Here is a 20,042-nt window from a genome sequence, read left to right as displayed (position 1 = left end):
AGGAGGGACTATCCCTTAGGATTTGGATTGATTATGCTATTTGTATTATGTGAAAGCCATATACACAAGGTGACGAGTGGGTACACGGGATATATGTGGTATTTGGTCGGTTTACGCTATTTAGACTCTTTTCATGCATTTAATTGAATTACCATAACATGTTATATCTTTCATTGTTAATCTACCCTTACATGTGTTGGCATATCCTTGCATGCTTTATTTGACATTGTTAACACTTGCTCTATCTCTTACTTGCTATTTTACTCTTATATGCTTTAGTTGAAGTTATTGCCTTCTTTAGTGTCTTGTTAATTCTATAATTATTGAATTACCTTACTTGAAGTTATTATTTCATGGAATATCTTCTTGTTGAGTTATTGGTGTTGAAAGTGTAAAAGCCGTTATCACATTGAGGCGAAGTTATTAAAATGTTGAGATATCCTTGTTGTTGAGCTATCTATTTTTACTCCATTATTGTTGAGATTCTTGTACACATTGTGGTTGAGCCATGGGCTATTTATTGTGAAAATATTGGTATTGTTTATTCTTTTGACAAGTTATGGAATATGGGTACTTGTGGTACGAGTTGTTATCATGTTGTGATATTGATGCATATGTGGCGGTATAAGGATACGAGTTAATGTGTATGTGGCAGCATAAGGTGGGATTTATGTGCGTGTTACTAGTAAGGGAATTACTTGAAGCCACGCGGCGAAATACGGTGGGCTAAAATGCGTGCAACTATTCGGGAAAAATATTTTCAAAACTATCTAAATGTAAGGCTCACGTTGCGGTATAAGAAAAGATTATGATTATGATTGTGAAATGAGGTTACGAGGCGGTAGTTCGATTGTGATTCTTGTTGTTATCTACCACTTACCTCACTCGTATTTGTCCGTATTGTTTTCTTGATGTCCTGATTATGAGTTTCTTCCTTGCTGCCTTATTTGCTTTAAATTCAGTCGTAACTTACCTTGTTGTATTGCTTTATTGTCACTATTCCCGCGTTTTCATTATTAGGCTATACTATACTAGTTCAGTTTTCTTATCCTAGTAAGTTTCTTGACCTGACCTCGTCACTACTCTACCCGAGGTTAAGTTTGATACTTACTAGTACCGTTATGGTGTACTCAAGGTATGCTTGCCCTGCGTTCGTAGGCCTCAAAGTCAACTTCTGTCCTTATTTTGCTATTGTTTACTTTTTATCTAGATAGTGTTGTACTAAAGATTTTATAGTATATTCGTGTACAGCTTATGACTCAGTTTCATCGATTTTGGGAGATTTGATATAGGTGTTCTGTTTCGGATTTATTATAAGTTTATCGAATTATCTTATTATCTTAACTGTTAAATTCCCTTGAGTATTCATGAATGTTAGACTTACTTAGTCTTATAGCAAGTTTGGCCAACCTTCTCCAATCCTATAAACACCTTTTTTTAAAATGCTTTTCTTTAAAGTTGATATGTTTGGCCAAGCTTTGGGAAGAAAAAAAAGTGCTTATGAGGAGAAACAGAAACAGTTTTGGAGAAGCAGAAAAAATAGCTTCTCTCCAAAAGCATTTTTGACAAAAATACATTTAGAAGCATTTTTAAAAGCTTGGTCAAATACTAATTGCTGCTCAGAAGTGCTTTTCAAATTAATTAGTCAAACACAAATTATTTCTCACCAAAAGTACTTTAAAAAAAAATACTTTTGAGAAAAAATACTTCTCAAAATAAGCTGATTTTTACAGGTTAAGCAAACAGGCTATTAGAGACTAGGTGTCATCACGACATCCTCGAGGGAAAATTGGGGTCGTGACATTACGTTTATCATCGTAAGATCTTAATATATTTGTATTATCAAATAGTAAATTCATCGTCCAATGAAAGGTAAAAGAATCAACCAAATGAGAACTTACTAGCGTGAGTTCATGTATCTGTTAAGCACTTATTGCAAAATTATTTGTGTAGCCTATGCACGTTCTTGGAATTACTTTATTTCCCTGTATTATTGCAAAGGTAAAGCTTAGGTGTCATAAATATATTATTATGGATGTTCATTTAGTACTCTGTTGTAAATAAGCTTTTTTAAGAAACTTATCTATATGAGATTTCGCTGTAAATATGTTTATCTATTTAGCACTCTATTAAAAATAAGTCTCCTGAAGAAACTTATCATTTCAGTACCCTGTTATGGATAAACATCACACCCGGTAGAAGATTATCTATATCTGGTACAATGAGCTTATTCTTTCGATACCCCGTTATGAATAAATATTACCCCCGGTAGAAGATTATCCATATCTGGTATAATGAGCTTATCCTTTCGGTACCCCATTATGAATAAATATTACCTCCGGTAGAAGATTATCCATATCTGGTATAATGAGCTTATCCTTTCGGTACTCCATTATGAATTAAACATTACCCCCGGTAGAAGATTATCCATATCTGGTATAATGAGCTTATCCTTTTGGTACTCCGTTATGGATAAACATTACCCCCGATAGAAGATTATCTATATCTGGTATAATGAGCTTATCCTTTCGGTACCCCGCTATGGATAAACATTACCATTGGTAAAAGATTATCTGTATCTGGTACAGTAGCAACTTACACAGCAACTTGCAGAAGTAGCTTACACAGTAGCTTGCTTTCTTCTATAAATAGAGGAAATTTCAGTTCATTATGTACATAAGTTTGAAGTTTGAATAATATATCATTTTCTCTCTATACTTGTCTTTACTTTACAGTCTTTATTTTATAATACGTGATCAGCACGAGACTCTGCCATCTCGAGCAAATACTTTGAAAGTATCAGAGGTACAAACTTTCTTTTTCTAAATAATGTCAAATCTTTCTAAACTTGAGTTTGTAGCCCTGGATATATCGGGCAAAAGCTACATGTCTTTGGTACTTGATGCTGAAATTCATCTTGATGCGATGGGTCTGGCGGACACCATCATGGACAAAAATCAAGCATCAAACCAAGAACGTGCCAAAGCAATGATATTCCTACCCCATCACCTTAATGAAGGCATGAAAATGAAATATCTCACTATTAAAGATCCAGTCATACTGTGGAATAATTTGAAAGGTAGATATGACCACTTGAAGATGGCCGTTCTTCCACAAGCACGTTATGATTGGACTCATCTAAGGCTACAAGATTTTAAATCTATCAGTGAATATAATTCTGCTATGTTCAGAAAAAATTTTCAATTGAAATTATGTGGTGATAATATTACTGATCATGACATGTTGGAGAAAACTTTCACCACTTTTCATGCCTCGAATATGCTCCTACAGCAGCAATATCAAGAGATGGGATTAAAAAAGTATTTTGAACTTATCTCACATCTTTTTGTAGCCGAGCAACATAATGGGTTATTAATGAAAAACCATGAAAACCGACTTACTGGTTCTTTTCCATTCCCTGAAGTGAATGAGACGAACTTCCACCAAGCTAAGTGTAGAAGAGCAAATGGACCCAGTCGTGGTCATAGCCGTGGTTAAGGAAGAAACTCTAATCATGGTAATAATAATGCACCAAAGAACCCTACTCACCACCAACAGTGGAAAAGAAAGGAACAAAAGTATAAAGCGGTGTAAGCAGCAAAGGCAGAAAATGCATGCTATAGATATGGAGGAAAAGGGCACTGGTCACGTACATGTCGTACGCCAAAGCACCTGGTTGAGCTGTTCGTCAGTTCTGTTAGCTCTATTAGGTGATTTCGGACTTAGGAGCGTGTTCGGAATGTGTTTGGAGGTCTGTAGCTAAATTAGGCTTGAAATGGCGAAAGTTAAATTTTTGGGAAGTTGGACCGGTAGTTGGATTTTTGATATCGAGGCCGGATTCCGATTCCGAAAGTTGGAGTAGGTCCGTAATGTCAATTATGACTTGTGTGCAAAATTTGGGGTCATTCGGACGCGATTTGATAGGTTTCGGCATCGGTTGTGGAAATTTAAAGTTTCAAGTTTTTTAAGTTTGAATTGGAGGGTAATTCGTGATTTTAGCATTATTTGATGTGATTTGAGGGCTCGACTAAGTTCGTATGGTGATTTAGAACTGGTAGGTATGTTTGGTTGAGGTTCCGGGGTGGTTAACGGATCATTTTCGACTTAAGAGAGATTGCAGATTTCTGGTGTTCTTCAGTTCTGGTTTCCTTCTTCGCGTTCGCGAAGAGGAACTTGAGGCAGGCGAGATTTTGTGCTTTGTATTCGCGATGGAGGTCACGCGTTCGCAAAGCACTGAGATACTTGGTCTACGCATTCGCGATGGAGGTCTCGCGTTCGCGTAGAGGTATTGGCCAACTGGGTCCCCAGGCCCTTTTTGCCTACGCGTTCGCGACGTTGATCCCGCGTTCACGTAGAGTCGAGCTGAGTGGTCTTCGCGTTCACGACAAGTGCATCACATTCGCGATAGAGGATTTTGGGTCGAAGTAATTTGTGCTTCGCGAAGGCGATTGTGTGGCCGCGTTCACGAAGAAGGAAATGTCTAGACAGTATTAAAGTTTTCAAAAATGGGGGTTTTGCCATTTTATCAAAAACTTGAGTTGGGAGCTCGGATTTGGATGAGCTTTTGAGGGATTTTCAGAGATATCTATTGGGTAATAATTCTACACTCCATTTTGGTTATATCTCACTAATCTATCATTAATTTCCTCTTTAATTTCGGATTTTGAGGTTGAAATTGGGAAAAAATTGGAAGAACTTCTTTAACAAAGATTTCGAGTTTTGAAAGGGGATTTGTGGTCGGATTGGAGTAATTTTTATATGGTTGGACTCGTGAGTGAATGAGTGCTCATATTTTATGACTTTTACCCGATTCCGAGACATGGGCCTGGGGAGGCTTTTTAGGGCGCTTTTCGAATTTTTTGTTTAAGTCTTGATTTTATTAATTAGATTAGTCTATTATAGTTGTATTTATGATATGTAATTACTTTTGGCTAAATTTGAGCTATTCTGATCCGAATATTCGTGGAAAAGGCATTGTGACCGATTGATTGAGCTTGGTTTGAGGTAAGTGGCTTGCCTAACCTTGTGGGGGGGCGGGGAGGAGGGGAGGAATCTCCTTAGGAGTTGGTACTGTTTTGATATGTGAGCGACGTGTACGTGAGGTGACGAGTACGTACACGGGCTAATTATTATAAAAACCCAATCTATTTTACTGAGTAGTAATCTGTTCTTCTTTTAAGTTGAGTTATACCATTTAAATGAGTATTAGCATGTCTTCATTCTTAATTGAGCTATCCCAATATGTGTAGCTATCCTGTTTAGTCTAATATCGCATGTCTACTTGCTTTAGCTGCTTAATTGAACTCTGTGAAGCATGCCTAGTTGATTTTCTGTTTTTCCTTGACTTGTACTTAGTCTAAATTGTAGAATTTCGTGTTGTAGCTGTTAATTCTATTATGTGAGCCGTGTGTTTACTTTTGGGACTACGGAACGGCATTCCGAGAGATCCCCATGCATATTTACTTTGGGATTACGGAATGGTATTCCGGGAGATCCTTATGTCTTGCATATATAATTTGGGACTATGGAACGGTATTCCGAGAGATCCTCCTGTCTTGCATATTTACTTTGGGACTACGGAACGGTATTTCGGGAGATCCCCCCGCACATTTACGTTTGGGACTACGAGACGGTATCTCGGGAGATCCTCTGTTGTATTTCTGTGTACTCAGCTATTACCTTCTATGAATTCTTTCTTGTTAAATTTCAGTCCTTATTTTACTGCGATATTTCATTCTTGCCTTGCTTTATTATTATTATTATTATATATATATACCAGTAGGGCCCTGACCTCGTCACTACTCGATCGAGGTTAGGCTTGGCACTTATTGGGTACCGATTGTGGTGTACTCATGCTACTCTCTACATATATTTTTTGTGTGCAGATTCAGATGTTCCTTATCAACTGCACTATCACTGAGCCGGGACAGCTACGGAGATTTCAAGGTATATCTGCCACGTCCGCAGACCTCGGAGTCCCCTTCTACTCTTCCCCATGTCCATTATCTTCTGTTTTTTTTTTTGTTAGACTCTGATGTATAGAGACACTAGATTTTCCTTCTGTAGTTTGTGATACACGAAGTTCCGGCTTTAGGGATTGTTGTGTATTTTTGAATAGTTGGTTATTGTACATGCCAAGCGGCATGGTACCCAGTTATGTTGTTATTGCTACAGTTAGTGGTTAAATTTATATTTTCATTTCATTATTCCGCAAATGTTAGGCTTACTTAGTCGTAGAGATTAGGTGCCGTCACGACGTCAAACGGATGGGAAAGTGGGTCGTGACACTAACTGATCAAGGGATAACTTTTTAAAGTTTGTTGATGGTAGGGATAAGTTTAGCCAGATAATATAACGGTAGAGGTAAATTTAGCTGAATAGTATAATGAATATTAGATATAGACAATATTCGAAATGGGAGAGGTAAATTTGTCTCTTTACCCTTTAACTTTTGATGAAACAGTACAATGATCATGGTTTATTCGATTTTCTTGTGGGGGAGAGCTAAATGGTGTACTATTGCATTACTGGAATGAGTGTCAACCCTTAATGACATTACCTTGTACGAACGAATGACATACATATTTAAAATTATAAGATTCAAAAAGTATTTTTGATATGTTATATGCATCTTTAACTTAAAATCATAAAATTCAAAAAATTTATTTATACTTTTAAACTTGGTATCTAATCAAATTATGACACACAAAGCAAAGCAGAGGGCATAGTATTTTATGACCAACTGAATGCAAACTACAAGGAACTATATTTGACGAAATCTAACTGTGAACATTGTCATGCCAACACAAATAGGGGTGATCTCCAATTTATAGACTCCACAGCATTAGTTCAGAATATAATGTTGCAAATACTGAAATAAAGCTTCGGGACATCCAAATTAAAACAATCTTTTTTTAAATAATGATAATGTTCGGGTAACTTTGAGCGCACATTAATTATTTTATCGAGATATTGATTATTTCTGCCATTTAACGATCAAGAAGATAAAACGAAATCACCTTATGTCTTTTGTTTTTTCAAGAAAATGTCACATTAGCTGATCGCTATAATTGGAGAAAACGACAGCTTAGATTACAATCTAAAAATTTAAGGCCGCAAAATTAATTAAGTGCTAAATAAGTTCTAAATTAAATTCTTAGCAAAATAGTAGAAGAGAAGGAGGTAAGAGGATAGCATTTAATTAGTAAGTATCTAGGGATTATTATCTCTTAATTGTCTTCTTAATATACTACTATCTAGTGAACATATATCCAGCTAGAGGAAGCAAATTAAATACTGTAAATGAATTGGAAGAAAAATAAATAAATCATTAGGGAATTATATGACTTCCTTTCGCCACTAAAAAGTTCCTTGTTGATTGCTTCTGATTAATTCCTCCATTGATGAAGAGCAACAAGAAGATGTTGGTAATGACTTGATTTCATCTTCTAATTTCTCTCTATCGATAATAATAAATGTTTGATCCATAGATAATGATCTCATCAACCCCATTACTAATTTTCTTTCTGATGGTCTTCACTCCATAGGCAATTCCAATGATGCACTATGGCAATGCAATCTAAAAGATCGTGATGGTAATCGTACCTGATGAGACGATGAAGCAGTACGATAATCGAGGTTGACTTGATTTTCGTAATCTTGATCTTGAACATCAATCGTGTTACATTCATCATTGACACATGACGGAGAATTAGATGGTAGTGAAATGATTGTCACGTTTGGCTTATCTTTCTCCTCATACTTTATTGCCTCTATTATAGGAGATCGACAAATCGGGCAATTTACGTGGCCAATAAGCCATTTGTCTATGCATGTGACATGAAAAATATGCCTACAATTAGGCAAAAATCGAACCATCTCACCTTCTTCCAATTCACCTAAGCAAACAGCACACTCATTCTGATCAACACGAAATAAATCTTGTTTAGAAATCGAATAAACAAGGAGAGGAATTGATTCAATAATCTTCTGCTCTATGCCAATGGTTAAATGGGGTTCATGGAATGATTGTCCAATATTGTTTCTAATATGTGATCTTCTTCTCCTTATGCAAAATCTTAACAAAATGAAGTGGTAAATCACTAAAGCTAAGGCAGTGCAAACTATGCCTAGCATTGAAATAAGAAGAGGGACTATGAAAGATCTTGTTGAAGAAAGTATTGGAGGAGCTCCTATATTTTCCATAGCTCATAATTCTCAGATGATGAAAAAATAAAAAAAATTGTGTCCCTTTTAAAGAGAAGGGAGGGGTTCTGCTTTAGAAGGAAAATTAAACGATTCTCAAATAGTTAAGTTGAACAGACCTTTCTTCTTGCCATTTATACGAGCACCCGAAAAGTTAAAAAAACTAAAATTATTGGCAAAGTTGAAAATACCTTTATTCTTGCCATTTATAAAAGCACCCAAAAGGTAAAAAGAAAATTTTGTGTGGATTCGATACCTTTTAAAATATATATACTGATATTGGGCGCGGGAACAAGAAACTCTAGTAAATAAAAGAAGGACAATAGTAGCCCTGTCAATAGCCGAGGGCCCACTTCCCTATATGCGCTTACGGAAGGGGAAAAGCTTGATTCTCATAGATTAGACAATACACATGTGCAAACAAGAAAATCAAACTATCTTTGCTGAGAATTCTTGCATTATTAGTATAATTTAACCGGTTATATGTCACGATCCGAAATCCCGACCTCGGGGCCGTGATGACATCTAACATCCACTTGCTAGGCAAGCCCACGTGAATAAAGTAATTAACCAATTTTTTAAGCCTCCCTGAAGAAGACAGAAAAATGTTGAAGCAAATTTTATTTCTGAAGATAATTTAGACTTCATGTATTTGGATGTAGCTGATTACTTTGCACTCTCGGAAGGAGAAACAAGTCATGTGATCGGTGATGAATCTGTAGAAATATAAATATTTTAATTTTTATTGTTTATAATAGATAGTATAGTTATGTAATTATTGTACATAAATAAAAGTTATGCTTTGATAATGATATTTACTATCATATTTATTTGTTTATATCATTTTGAAAAAAATTTCTCTCATGATACCATAAGTGTCTGAGAGATATTTGGTAGTACAAAATTTATCAAAAGCTCCTGAAGAGCTAACTATTTGTCTAGAAGACACATGACACAAGCAGTGCCTGAATAATATTTGATTGTGGACAATAAATTGAAGGCTCTCGAAGAGATTATATGCAAATTTGTCATTCATATTATATGATTGTGGTCAAAACATATGTTGTAATAAACCATAAGTTTACTAGTACGAATGGCTATCATACTGAGACTATAAATAATTGGAAGATTGAAAATCTTCATGTTTCCACAAGCATAGGGGATAAAATAATATGTATGTGAGAACTTACCCGTCTTATTATTCAATTTGTACTACATCATGTATCACAGTAAACCGGAAGTTTACTAATGCAAACATTTATGCCATAGTAAACCAGAAGCATACTAAGAGATAACACATGCCATGATAAACTTGAAGTTTTCATTTGTCATTTTTAAATGCGCTATTTGAGAATTCAGATAAGCATATACTGAAAAACTAGAAGATTCTTCAGGAATTCTCTTGTGTTGCTTATTCTCATAATAAATTGATTATACCAGCTAAAGTTGGGACTAAGACCCCTGAATTCTGGAATATATATAAAAGGTGAATATGGGCACATTCACCTATCATGTGAACCACTAATAGATGCATATATGAGATGGTTACATGTGTGTTTATTGTCAACCTGCAGTTTGGCATTTGAAATTGCTTTTCTCAATTAAGAGCATAATTTTCAGATTATGAAATCAAGATAGTTCATCTTGATGATGTTGGTTTATATCCAAGCTAGTTTAGCATTGAATACCTCCTATTAATGGCTAAACTATTGCTTATGAGAATATAGCCTCATGTGTTGGTCTAAAATTTTCTAAATTGCATACAGCGGTACTTGTATGCATCAGACCAACAATATATGATAAGTCCTCCCCTCACAATTGGTTTAGGATCAGAAATTAAATATTTTTACTATCTAATAACTTTTGATGTGTGGTATATGATTAAGTTCTCTACCACAATGCACAAAGATAGGTTTCCCAAGGAAGATTGGGGATATGTGTTAGTTTTTCTAACATTTGGGGGATGGAATAAGCAACTGAAAAATATGCTATATGAATCGAATTATCATTAATATGGTCTTCACTTAGAATATAATTCAAGTCAAATGCCAGAAGCATTGGCTGATCCAAAATTAAATATCATATTTTAGCTACAAATGCTCCTATTAAAATTAAAGTCCTTGAAGGATAAAGTTTACTACACGCATGAACCGTAGTAAACCGATCGGTTCCGAAGGTAACAATCCTTGAAAAATGATAGGAGCAAATGATCAAAATGATCATAATGAGGAGGAAATGAGCTCTAGAAGAGCCCACAGCATAACATTTCATGAAACTCCAGAAGAAGTTCAGGTACATGAAAATAAAGAAAGTGATGAGATCTCAACAAGTTATGTCGCTTAGGAACCGATATAAAATGATCGTCGACGATATATTTGATACAATATAGTTCACAATATTGTAAAAGATTGTGAGGATTGGACTTATAGTCCAGACACCTGAAGATTTCATGCCATCTAAATGCAAGTCATAACCTATATGACTCATTTGATTAAGTCTATATGAAGATCCCTGAAGGATTTAAAATGCCTGAAGCATATAGTTCAAAGTATCGTAAAATGTATTCAATCAGATTACAAAGATATTTGAATGGTTTAAAGCAATCTAGACGTATGTTGTATAATCGCCTTAGTAAATATTTGCTTAAAGAGGGTTACATAAATGATGTTATTTGTCCATGTATTTTTATAAAGAAAATGGCATCAGAATTTGTTATACTTGTTGTTTATATTGATGACATAAATCTTGTTGGAACTCTATAAGAGCTCCAAAAGGCAATTGAATATCTTAAGAAAGAATTTGAGAAGAAAGATCTTGGAAAGACAAAACTTTGTCTTGGTCTACAAATTGAACATTTAGCAGATGGGATCTTTATCCATCAATCTGCATATACAGAAAGGATCTTAAAACGCTTTTACATGTACAAAGCGCACCCATTAAGTACACCAATGGTTGTTCGATCACTTGAAGTGAATAAGGATTTGTTCCGACCTCCAGAAGAGGATGAGGTACTCCTTGGTCCCGAAATACCTTATCTTAGTACAATTGGTGCACATATGTATGTTGCTAATGTTACAAGGCCTGACATAGTATTTTCTGTTAATTTACTAGCAAGATATAGTTATTCCCCTACACAGAGACATTGGAACGGGATTAAGCATATATTGCGATATTTAAAGGGAACACTTTATATAGGTTTATTTTATTCTAACAAAGGTAGTGTAGATCTTGTTAGTTATGCAGATGCAGGTTATTTATCTGATCCACATAAAGCTCGATCTCAAATCGGGTACATGTTTACATGTGGAGGTACTGTCATATCATGGCACTCTACAAAATAATCTATTGTTGCTACTTCTTCAAATCATGTTGAGATAATAGCTATTCATGAAGCAAGTAGGGAATACGTATGGTCGAGATCAGTGATTCATTTTATTCAAGAAAAATGTGGTTTGGAATGTGATAAAAGATCCACAATTTTATACGAAAACAATGATGCATGCATAGCCCAATTAAAGGGGTATCTATAAAAGGAGATAAATGGTGATATCGATGTGCAACAAATCCGTTCAAGCGACAATCCAGCATATTTATTCACTAAATCTTTGCCAACTTCAACTTTTGATAAGATGGTATAGAAGATTGGAATGAGGATACTCAAATATTTGAAACAAAATTTTTATCAGGGGGAGTAAAATACACGATATACTCTTTTTTTCTTACTAAGGTTTTCCCACAGGGTTTTCCTTATAAGGTTTATTTTTAGACAACTAGTTATGCGTATTACTAAATATGTGTACTCTTTTCCCTTCACTATGATTTTTTTCACGGATTTTTTCCTAGTAAGGTTTTAATGAGCCACATTATCTTTTAATGAACATCCAAGGGGGGTGTTATAAATATATTATTATGGATATTCATTTAGTAATCTGTTGTAAATAAACTTCCTAAAGAAGCTTATCTATATGAGACTTCGCTGTAAATATGTTTATCTATTTAGTACTCTATTGGAAATAAGTCTCCTGAAGAAACTTATCATATCAGTAACCCGTTATGGATAAATATCACACCCGGTAGAAGATTATCTATATCTGGTACAATGAGCTTATCCTTTCGATACCCCGTTATGGATAAACATTACCCCGGTAAAAGATTATCCATATCTGGTATAATGAGCTTATCCTTTCGGTACCCCTTTATGGATAAATATTACCCCCAATAGAAGATTATCCATATCTGGTATAACGAGCTTATCCTTTTAGTACCTCATTATGGATAAACATTACCTCCAGTAGAAGATTATCCATATCTGGTATAATGAGCTTACCCTTTTAGTACCCCATTATGGATAAATATTACATCCGGTAGAAGATTATCTATATATGGTATAATGAGCTTATCCTTTCGATACCCCATTATAGATAAATATTACCCCCGGTAGAATATTATCTATATCTGGTACAGTAGCAGCTTACACATCAGCTTGCAGAAGCAGCTTACACAGCAGCTTGCTTTCTTCTATAAATTGAGAAAATTTCAGTTCATTAAGTACATAAGTTTGAAGTTTGAATAATATATCAGTTTCTCTCTATACTTGTCTTTACTTTACAGTCTTTATTTTATAACATTAGGTCTACTCATTGTCATTTTTAACGGTTAGTTATTTATTTTTTGCAAGAAGTGTTTTTTGAGTTTTTATTGTTGCCAAAAGTTAAATCTATATCTTTATCTACTATCTATTACTAATATATTAAAAGCACAAAAACCCTTAGAGAACTACCGTTCGCTTTTTTTACCCTTTAAAAATAGAGTTCACACTAAACAAAAAAGTTATCTAATTATTCGCCTAATATTTAGAATTTTAAAATTTACTATAACTTTATTATTATTAAATCTTTTCTTATTTGAATTTTATAAAAATTTCTAATATTTAGGACTTACATTCAAGTAAAATTTGATTTCCATAAATTATTTACTTTTTAAATTAATGAGCTTTAATTAACACGTAACTCTAAATTTTGAGAATATTGCTTCTTTGTTAGTATTTGTTTATTTTTTATTTTTGTAACAGTAAGAACGGTTGTTTTCTATAATTTTGGATATCAAAACTAATTTATTTATTATTTTGTCGTGAACTAATATTTAGGAGTTAGGACTAGGTAAATTATGATTCTGCCACTTTAATTAAAAACTGTTTGTCCTTCGATTCAAAAGATACTACTTTTTTTTCTTAGTGTATTTCACTGATTATTAGTTTTTCTTTCCAATAATTTATTTCATAAAATATGAGATTACAACTTAGATCTACTTATTCTATTTTCTTCTGAATATGATATGAAGAACGAGGGCAAGTTTATGTTCAGTATTTAAAATGCTGACTAAAATTATATACCAGGTGAAAAAGTAAAAAAAAAATTAAAATATAATGCTTTTTTCGGGTGTAACGACCCGGCCGGTCGTTTTGAATATTGTAGCCTCATTCCCCCATTTACTGTTTATTCTAGGCTTAATTGTTGTTATGGGACTTGCCGGGGTAGTTGGTTTAGTTTCGGGGATGTTTCGAAATGAATTGGGACACTTAGTCTCAAGATTTGAAGCTTAAGTTGAAAGAATTGATCGGATGTTGACATATGTGTAATGACTCCGGAATGGAGTTTTGACGGTTCCGATTACTCCTTTGGGTGATTTTGGACTTAGGAGTGTGTCCGGATAGTGATTTGGAGGTCCGTAGTTGATTTTGGCTTGAAATGGCGAAAGTTGAAAAATTAAAAGTTTTGGAAAATGAGAAATTTAACCGAGAGTTGACTTTGTGGTTACAGACTCGGAATTAGTTCCAGAAGTTGAAATAGGTCTGTTGTGTCATTTATGACTTGTGTGCAAAATTTGAGATCAATCGGAGTTGATTTAATAGGTTTCGTCATCGATTATAGAAGTTGTAATTCATTAGTTTTTGTAGGCTTAAATTGGGGTGCGATTCATATTTTTGATGTTGTTGGATGTCATTTGAGGCCTCGACTAAGTTCGTATCATATTTTTAGGACTTGTTGGTATATTTGGTTGAGGTCTCGAGTGCCTCGGGTGGATTTCGGATGGTTAAAGGGTCAAAATTTGAACTTAAGGCATAGTTGAGCAGTCCTGGACTGGTGTGATCGCACCTGCGAAGGTCATGGTCACAGGTGCATGGATGGCATCGCAGAAGCGGATTTGGGTGAGCTGGGGGAGTTGCGCAGGTATGAGGGGAAATTCGTACCTGCAAGTTCGCAAATGCGGAAGGAGCGTGCTCAAGGTCGGTGTCCAATGTAACTTCGCAGATGCGGAGCTTTGACCGAAAAAGTGGAACTGCAAAAGCGAAAAAGCCTGGCAGTGTATATAATTTAAGGGTTCCGAAATTTTATCATTTTTGGACTTTGCAAACTCGGATTAAGGCGATTTTTGAGAGGGATTTCGAGGGATTTCTTGAGGTAAGTGACTTTTGATCATTTTTATTCAATAATATTGATGGCCCATTGAATCTCCCACCTAATTTGTATATTTTTACGGTGGAATTTTGGGAGTTTTGGGCTAGGTATTGGAGAATGAAATTTGGGGATTTGAGTGATGATTTGGTGTCAGGATTTGATAAATTTGATATGGTTGGACTCGTGATTGAATAGACTTTTGGATTTTATAACTTTTATTGGATTCCGAGGCGTGGGCCCCGGATTTGACTTTTTTATTTTTATTTAAGAACTTGACATTTTCATATGGAATTGATTCCTATAGCTTGAGTTGATTGTATCGAATTGTTTGTGGCAAGATTCGAGGCGTTTGGAGGCCGATGCGTGAGGCAAGGGCTTGTTGGAGTAGAGATTTGCACGGTTTGAGGTAAGTAACACTTCTAAACTTGGTGCTGAGGGTATGGATCCCTGAAATTACGTGCTATGTGATTGGTATTGAGGTGATGCGCATGTTAGGTGACGGGCGTGTGGGCGTGCACCGTAGTAATTGTGATTCAGTTGATTCCGTGGAACTGTGTAGTTATCTAATCTGAATATTATTACTTTACTCTATGTGTTAGAGCATTTGAGTTGTGATTTAAATTAGAATTCATGTTTAGGCTATGTGCTGATGCTATTGGGATTCACAGTGGTCGTTCCTTTCTGTTGAGTTATTTGCTTAATTGCAGCTATGTACTCAGTCGCATTCATCATTGCATATCATATCTCAGTCTCTGTTATCATATATTGTCATATCATGTATCATTGATTTGGGCTTCTTAAGATGAGTGTTGTGAGCCCGAGGGACTAGTAAGATTGATGACTGAGTGAGGCCAAGGGCCTGTTTGTGACTGATATTGATGGGATCGGGCTGCATGCCGCAGCGGGTACTATTGACTCATAATGGGATCGGACTTCACGCTGCAGTAGGTATTATTGATTCATGATGTGATCGGGCTACGCGGTGCAGTAGGTTTTATTAGTGCTTGGGTAGGATTCGCCCCTCTGGAGACTACACACACTCGGTGAGCGCAGTTACTATTAATTCATGATGGGATCGGGTTGCACGCCGCAGTGGGTATCATACAGTGTTGAGTGATTGAGTGCGATGAGTGAGAATTGAGATAGTCGGGTTGAGTACTCTAAGAGTATGAGTACATGTCGCTTTCATTGTGTTGCATCACATACGATATGCACATTGGCATATAGATATAGAGATGTCATATTCGTCATATCATTCAGACATGGTATATTTTATCTGTATTGAGCTTAACTGTTAAACTTGGAAGCATGTCTACATTCATGCACTGGTACCTGTAGATTATGAGTTTCCCTCAGATATTATTGTCATATTTTCTGTCAATTTCTGTACTGTTTAATTCTGTATTTAAACTGTATTGTTGGAGCTCATCACTGCTTTCAGCCCACATTTTAGACTTGTTACTTATTAAGTTGGTTGTACTCACGCTACTTTCTACACTTCGTATGCATAACCAGGTATTTCTGGACATGGTGATTGTTGATTTCTGGAGCTTCATTAGTCAGAGATTATCGAAGTAGCTACCATGGCATCTGCAGACCTTGACTCTCCTCCTTTATCTTTTAGCTTTGTTTATATTGTTCTACCTTCCTAGACAGTGTTTCATTTGTTAGACCGTGTTATTGTTTTGATGCTCGTGTACTACGTGACACCGGCATCTTTTGGGAAATTATGTATTGATTTGTGGCTTTTTCATCTAGGTTTTATGAGATTCTTACTTACTTAAACCTATTTCAGTATATATTGAATTTAGTATGTTGGTATGTGTGAGTTGTCGGTTTTCCTAGTATCATGATAGGCGCCATCACGGCACTTGTGATTTGGGGTCGTGACAAGTTGATATCAGAGCCTAGGTTACATAGGTCTCACGAGTCATGAGTAGGTTTAGTAGAATCTTGCGGATCGGTACGGAGATGTCTGTACTTATCTTCGAGAGGCTGCCGAACCCTTAGGACAACTTCACATTCTTGTATTCTTGTCATGCGAATTCCGAAAATGAAACTTCTGTTATTCTATTCCCTCATAGATGGTGAGGACACGAGCTATCGGATCGGGAGGATGGCCATCAGTACCACCAGCTAGGGCTACAAGAGGTCGCGGTAGAGGATGAGGTAGAGCTCGTACAACAGCTAGAGCAACACATGTAGAGACACCAGTTGCTCCGGCTCACGAGCAAATTCCAGTTGTGGTTGAGCCGGCGGGATCAGCTCAGGCACCAGATGTGCCTATTGTGATTCCAGGCCTTCGGGAGGCTTTGGCCTAGATATTGACTGCTTGCACTAGCCTTGCTCAGGCGATCTCTGTTCAGGCCGCACCAGCCACTTCTCAGGACGGGGGAGGTACTTAGACTCCTACCGCCCGTACTCTAGAACAGGTGAGGCAGGAACTCTAGACACCATGGGTATTACCAACCCAGCAGATTACAGTTGCTCAGGACCAAGTGGGTCCCGTTATGAGTGATGAGGAACAGAAGAGACTAGAGAGATTTGAGAGGCTCAAGCCTTCATCATTCGGTGGGGCTAAGTCAGGGGATGCTCAGGACTTCTTGGATAGGTTCCAGCGTATTCTTTGTACGGCGGTCATTCTGGAGACTAGTGGGGTCTCATTTACAACTTTTCAGCTGACTGGAGCAGCCTTCAGATAGTGGAAGGCCTTTGAGAGAAGCAGGCCAGTCGGTGCAGCACCACTTTCATGGAATGAGTTCTCCGTTCTCTTCTTGGAGAAGTTTGTGCCATCGACCCGCAGGGAGGCATTGCGTAGGCAGTTTGAGCAGCTACGCCAGGAGGGCATGTGTATGACCCAGTACGAGATGAGATTTTATAAGTTGGCTCGTCACGTAGTTTGGTTGGTTCCCACTAAGAGGGAGAATATTAGGAGGTTCATTGATGGCCTCAGCTATCAGTTGGGTTTTGCTATGACTTGGGAGAACGCATCAGGTGCTAGGTTCGATGAGGTGGTTGATATTGTTTGGTGGCTAGAGGTTGTCCGTAGTTAGGAGTGTGAGGATAGGGAGGCCAAGAGGCCTCGTGGTTCGGGTGGTTTTAGCGGTATCTCTTTTGGGGGTCAGTCCCACTACAGCAGGGGTCTTCCTTATAGGCCCGCTCAGATGGCTCATCTAGTTCATCGTGGTACATTATCTAGACATGGTTCATACAGTGCTCGCCCGGGGCATTCATCTCTTAGTACACTCCCAGCTCAGAGTTCATCTCGTGCTCCTTCAGTTCAGGGTTCATCTGCACTAGGTTCCTATGGTAATTATTCTGGTTCTTGGGTTCCGCTTTAGTACTTTCTGCTATTTTCAAAGAGGGGTTATTTTGAGTGTGGTGCGTTTGGTCATGTGAAGAGGCATTGTCCCCGCCTTTCGGGAGGTCCTATTCAGCCGGGGAGTCAGGATGCGACTTCCGCACCAGTTACTTCACCACCCGCCCAGCCAACTCGGGGTGGGGATTAAGCAGCCAGAGGTCGCCCTAGAGGGGGAGGCCGATCAGGTGGCGGTCAGGCTCGATTCTATGCTATTCTTGTCAGGCCAGAGGCCATTTCTTCAGACATAGTGATCACAGGTATTGTTTCAGTATGCCACAGGTATTATTCTATATTATTTGACCCTGGTTGCACTTATTCGTATGTATCATCGTATTTTGCTCGTTATTTGGATATGCCCTGTGAGTCCTTAGTTTCACCTGTTCATGTATCTACACCGGTGGGCAATACTATTATTGTGGATCGTGTATATCGGTCGTGTGTAGTGACTATTGGGGATTGGATACTGGAGTTGATCTCTTACTGCTTAGTATGGTTGATTTCGATGTGATTTTGGGTATGGATTGGTTGTCTCCATGTCATGCTATTATGGATTGTCACGTTAAGACCGTGACGTTGGCGATGTCGGGGTTGCCAAGGATCGAGTGAATAGGTTCTCTAGATTATGTTCCCAGTAGGGTGATTTCTTATCTGAAGGCCCAACGGGTGATTGGGAAGGGGTGTCTATCATATTTGGCCTTTGTGAGGGATGTTGGTGCTGATACTCCTACTATTGAATCTTTTTTGGTAATACAAGACTTTCTGGATGTGTTTTTTGTAGACCTATTGGGCATGCCACCCGAAAGGGATATTAATTTTGGTATTGAATTGGTGCCGGGCACTCAGCCCATTTCCATTCCTCTATATCGTATGGCACCAGCAGAGTTGAAGGAGTTGAATGAGCAACTTCAAGAGCTTCTTGATAAGGGATTTATTAGGCCTAGTGTATCGTCTTGGGGTGCACCGATTTTGTTTGTGAAGAAGAAGGATGGTACTCTACCTATGTGCTTCTATTATAGGCAGTTGAACAAAGTTACAATCAACAACAAGTATTATTTTTCGCGCATTGATGATTTATTTGACCAGTTTTAGGGAGCGAGGGTGTTCTCTAAGATTGATTTGAGGTCTGGTATCACCAGTTGAAGATTCGGGACTCGGATATTCTGAAGACGGCATTTAGGACCCGCCATGGTCACTATGAGTTCCTTGTGATGTCTTTTGGGCTGACCAATGCCCCAGCAGCATTTATACATTTGATGAATAGTGTACTTCAGCAATATCTTGATTCATTCGTCATAGTATTCATTGATGATATCCTGGTGTACTCACGTAGCGAGGAGGAGCATGCACAACATTTGAGGATTGTACTACAGAGGTTGAGGAAGGAGAAGCTTTATGCCAAGTTTTCCAAGTGTAAGTTTTGGCTCAGTTCGGTGGAGTTCTTGGGGCATGTGGTGTCCAGTGAGGGGATTAAGTTGGATCCAAAGAAGATAGAGGCAGTTGAGAGTTGGCCCAGACTTTCCTCAGCTACTGAGATTCGGAGTTTTCTCAGCTTAACCGGATATTATCGTCGCTTTGTAGAGGGTTTCTCGTCCATTGCAGCGCCTTTGACCAAATTGACCCAGAAGGGTGCTCCATTCAGGTGGTCGGATGAGTGTGAAGAGAGCTTTCAGAAGATCGAGACTGCCTTGACCACAGCTCCAGTGCTAGTTTTGCCTTCAGCGTCAGGCTCTTATACCGTGTATTGTGATGCTTCTCGGATTGATATTGGGTGTATCTTTATGATTGAGGGTAGAATGATTGCTTATGCTTCACGTCAATTGAAGCCCCATGAGAAGAACTACCATGTTCATGATTTAGAGTTAGCAGCCATCGTTCATGCATTGAAGATATGGAGGCACTATCTCTACGGTGTGACTTGTGAAGTATTTACGGATCATCTGAATCTCCACCTCTTATTCAAAAAAAAGGATCTAAATTTTAGGAAGCGGAGATGGTTGGAGCGGCTAAAGAACTATGAT

At 37.4% G+C, this 20,042-nt stretch overlaps 1 protein-coding gene across 1 annotated transcript; it reads right to left on the bottom strand.

Moving 5' to 3' along the window:
• Positions 1-7,536: 7,536 nt before the first annotated feature.
• LOC138896126 (RING-H2 finger protein ATL51-like) lies at positions 7,537-8,205 on the bottom strand. The gene has a single exon (XM_070180907.1). It carries the CDS (start codon positions 8,203-8,205, stop codon positions 7,537-7,539), a length of 669 nt encoding a protein of 222 aa, XP_070037008.1.
• Between the last annotated feature and the right edge of the window lie 11,837 nt (positions 8,206-20,042).

This window comes from Nicotiana tomentosiformis, chromosome 7, assembly GCF_000390325.3.
Source record: "Nicotiana tomentosiformis chromosome 7, ASM39032v3, whole genome shotgun sequence".
NCBI classification, from domain to species: Eukaryota; Viridiplantae; Streptophyta; class Magnoliopsida; order Solanales; family Solanaceae; genus Nicotiana; species Nicotiana tomentosiformis.
Note: the sequence above shows the minus strand (reverse complement) of the source record. Positions and strands in the feature narration are given on the sequence as shown.

Excerpts from the sequence above, each read along its gene's own strand:
- LOC138896126 (XM_070180907.1), bottom strand. The coding sequence starts at position 8,205 with ATGGAAAATATAGGAGCTCCTCCAATACTTTCTTCAACAAGATCTTTC.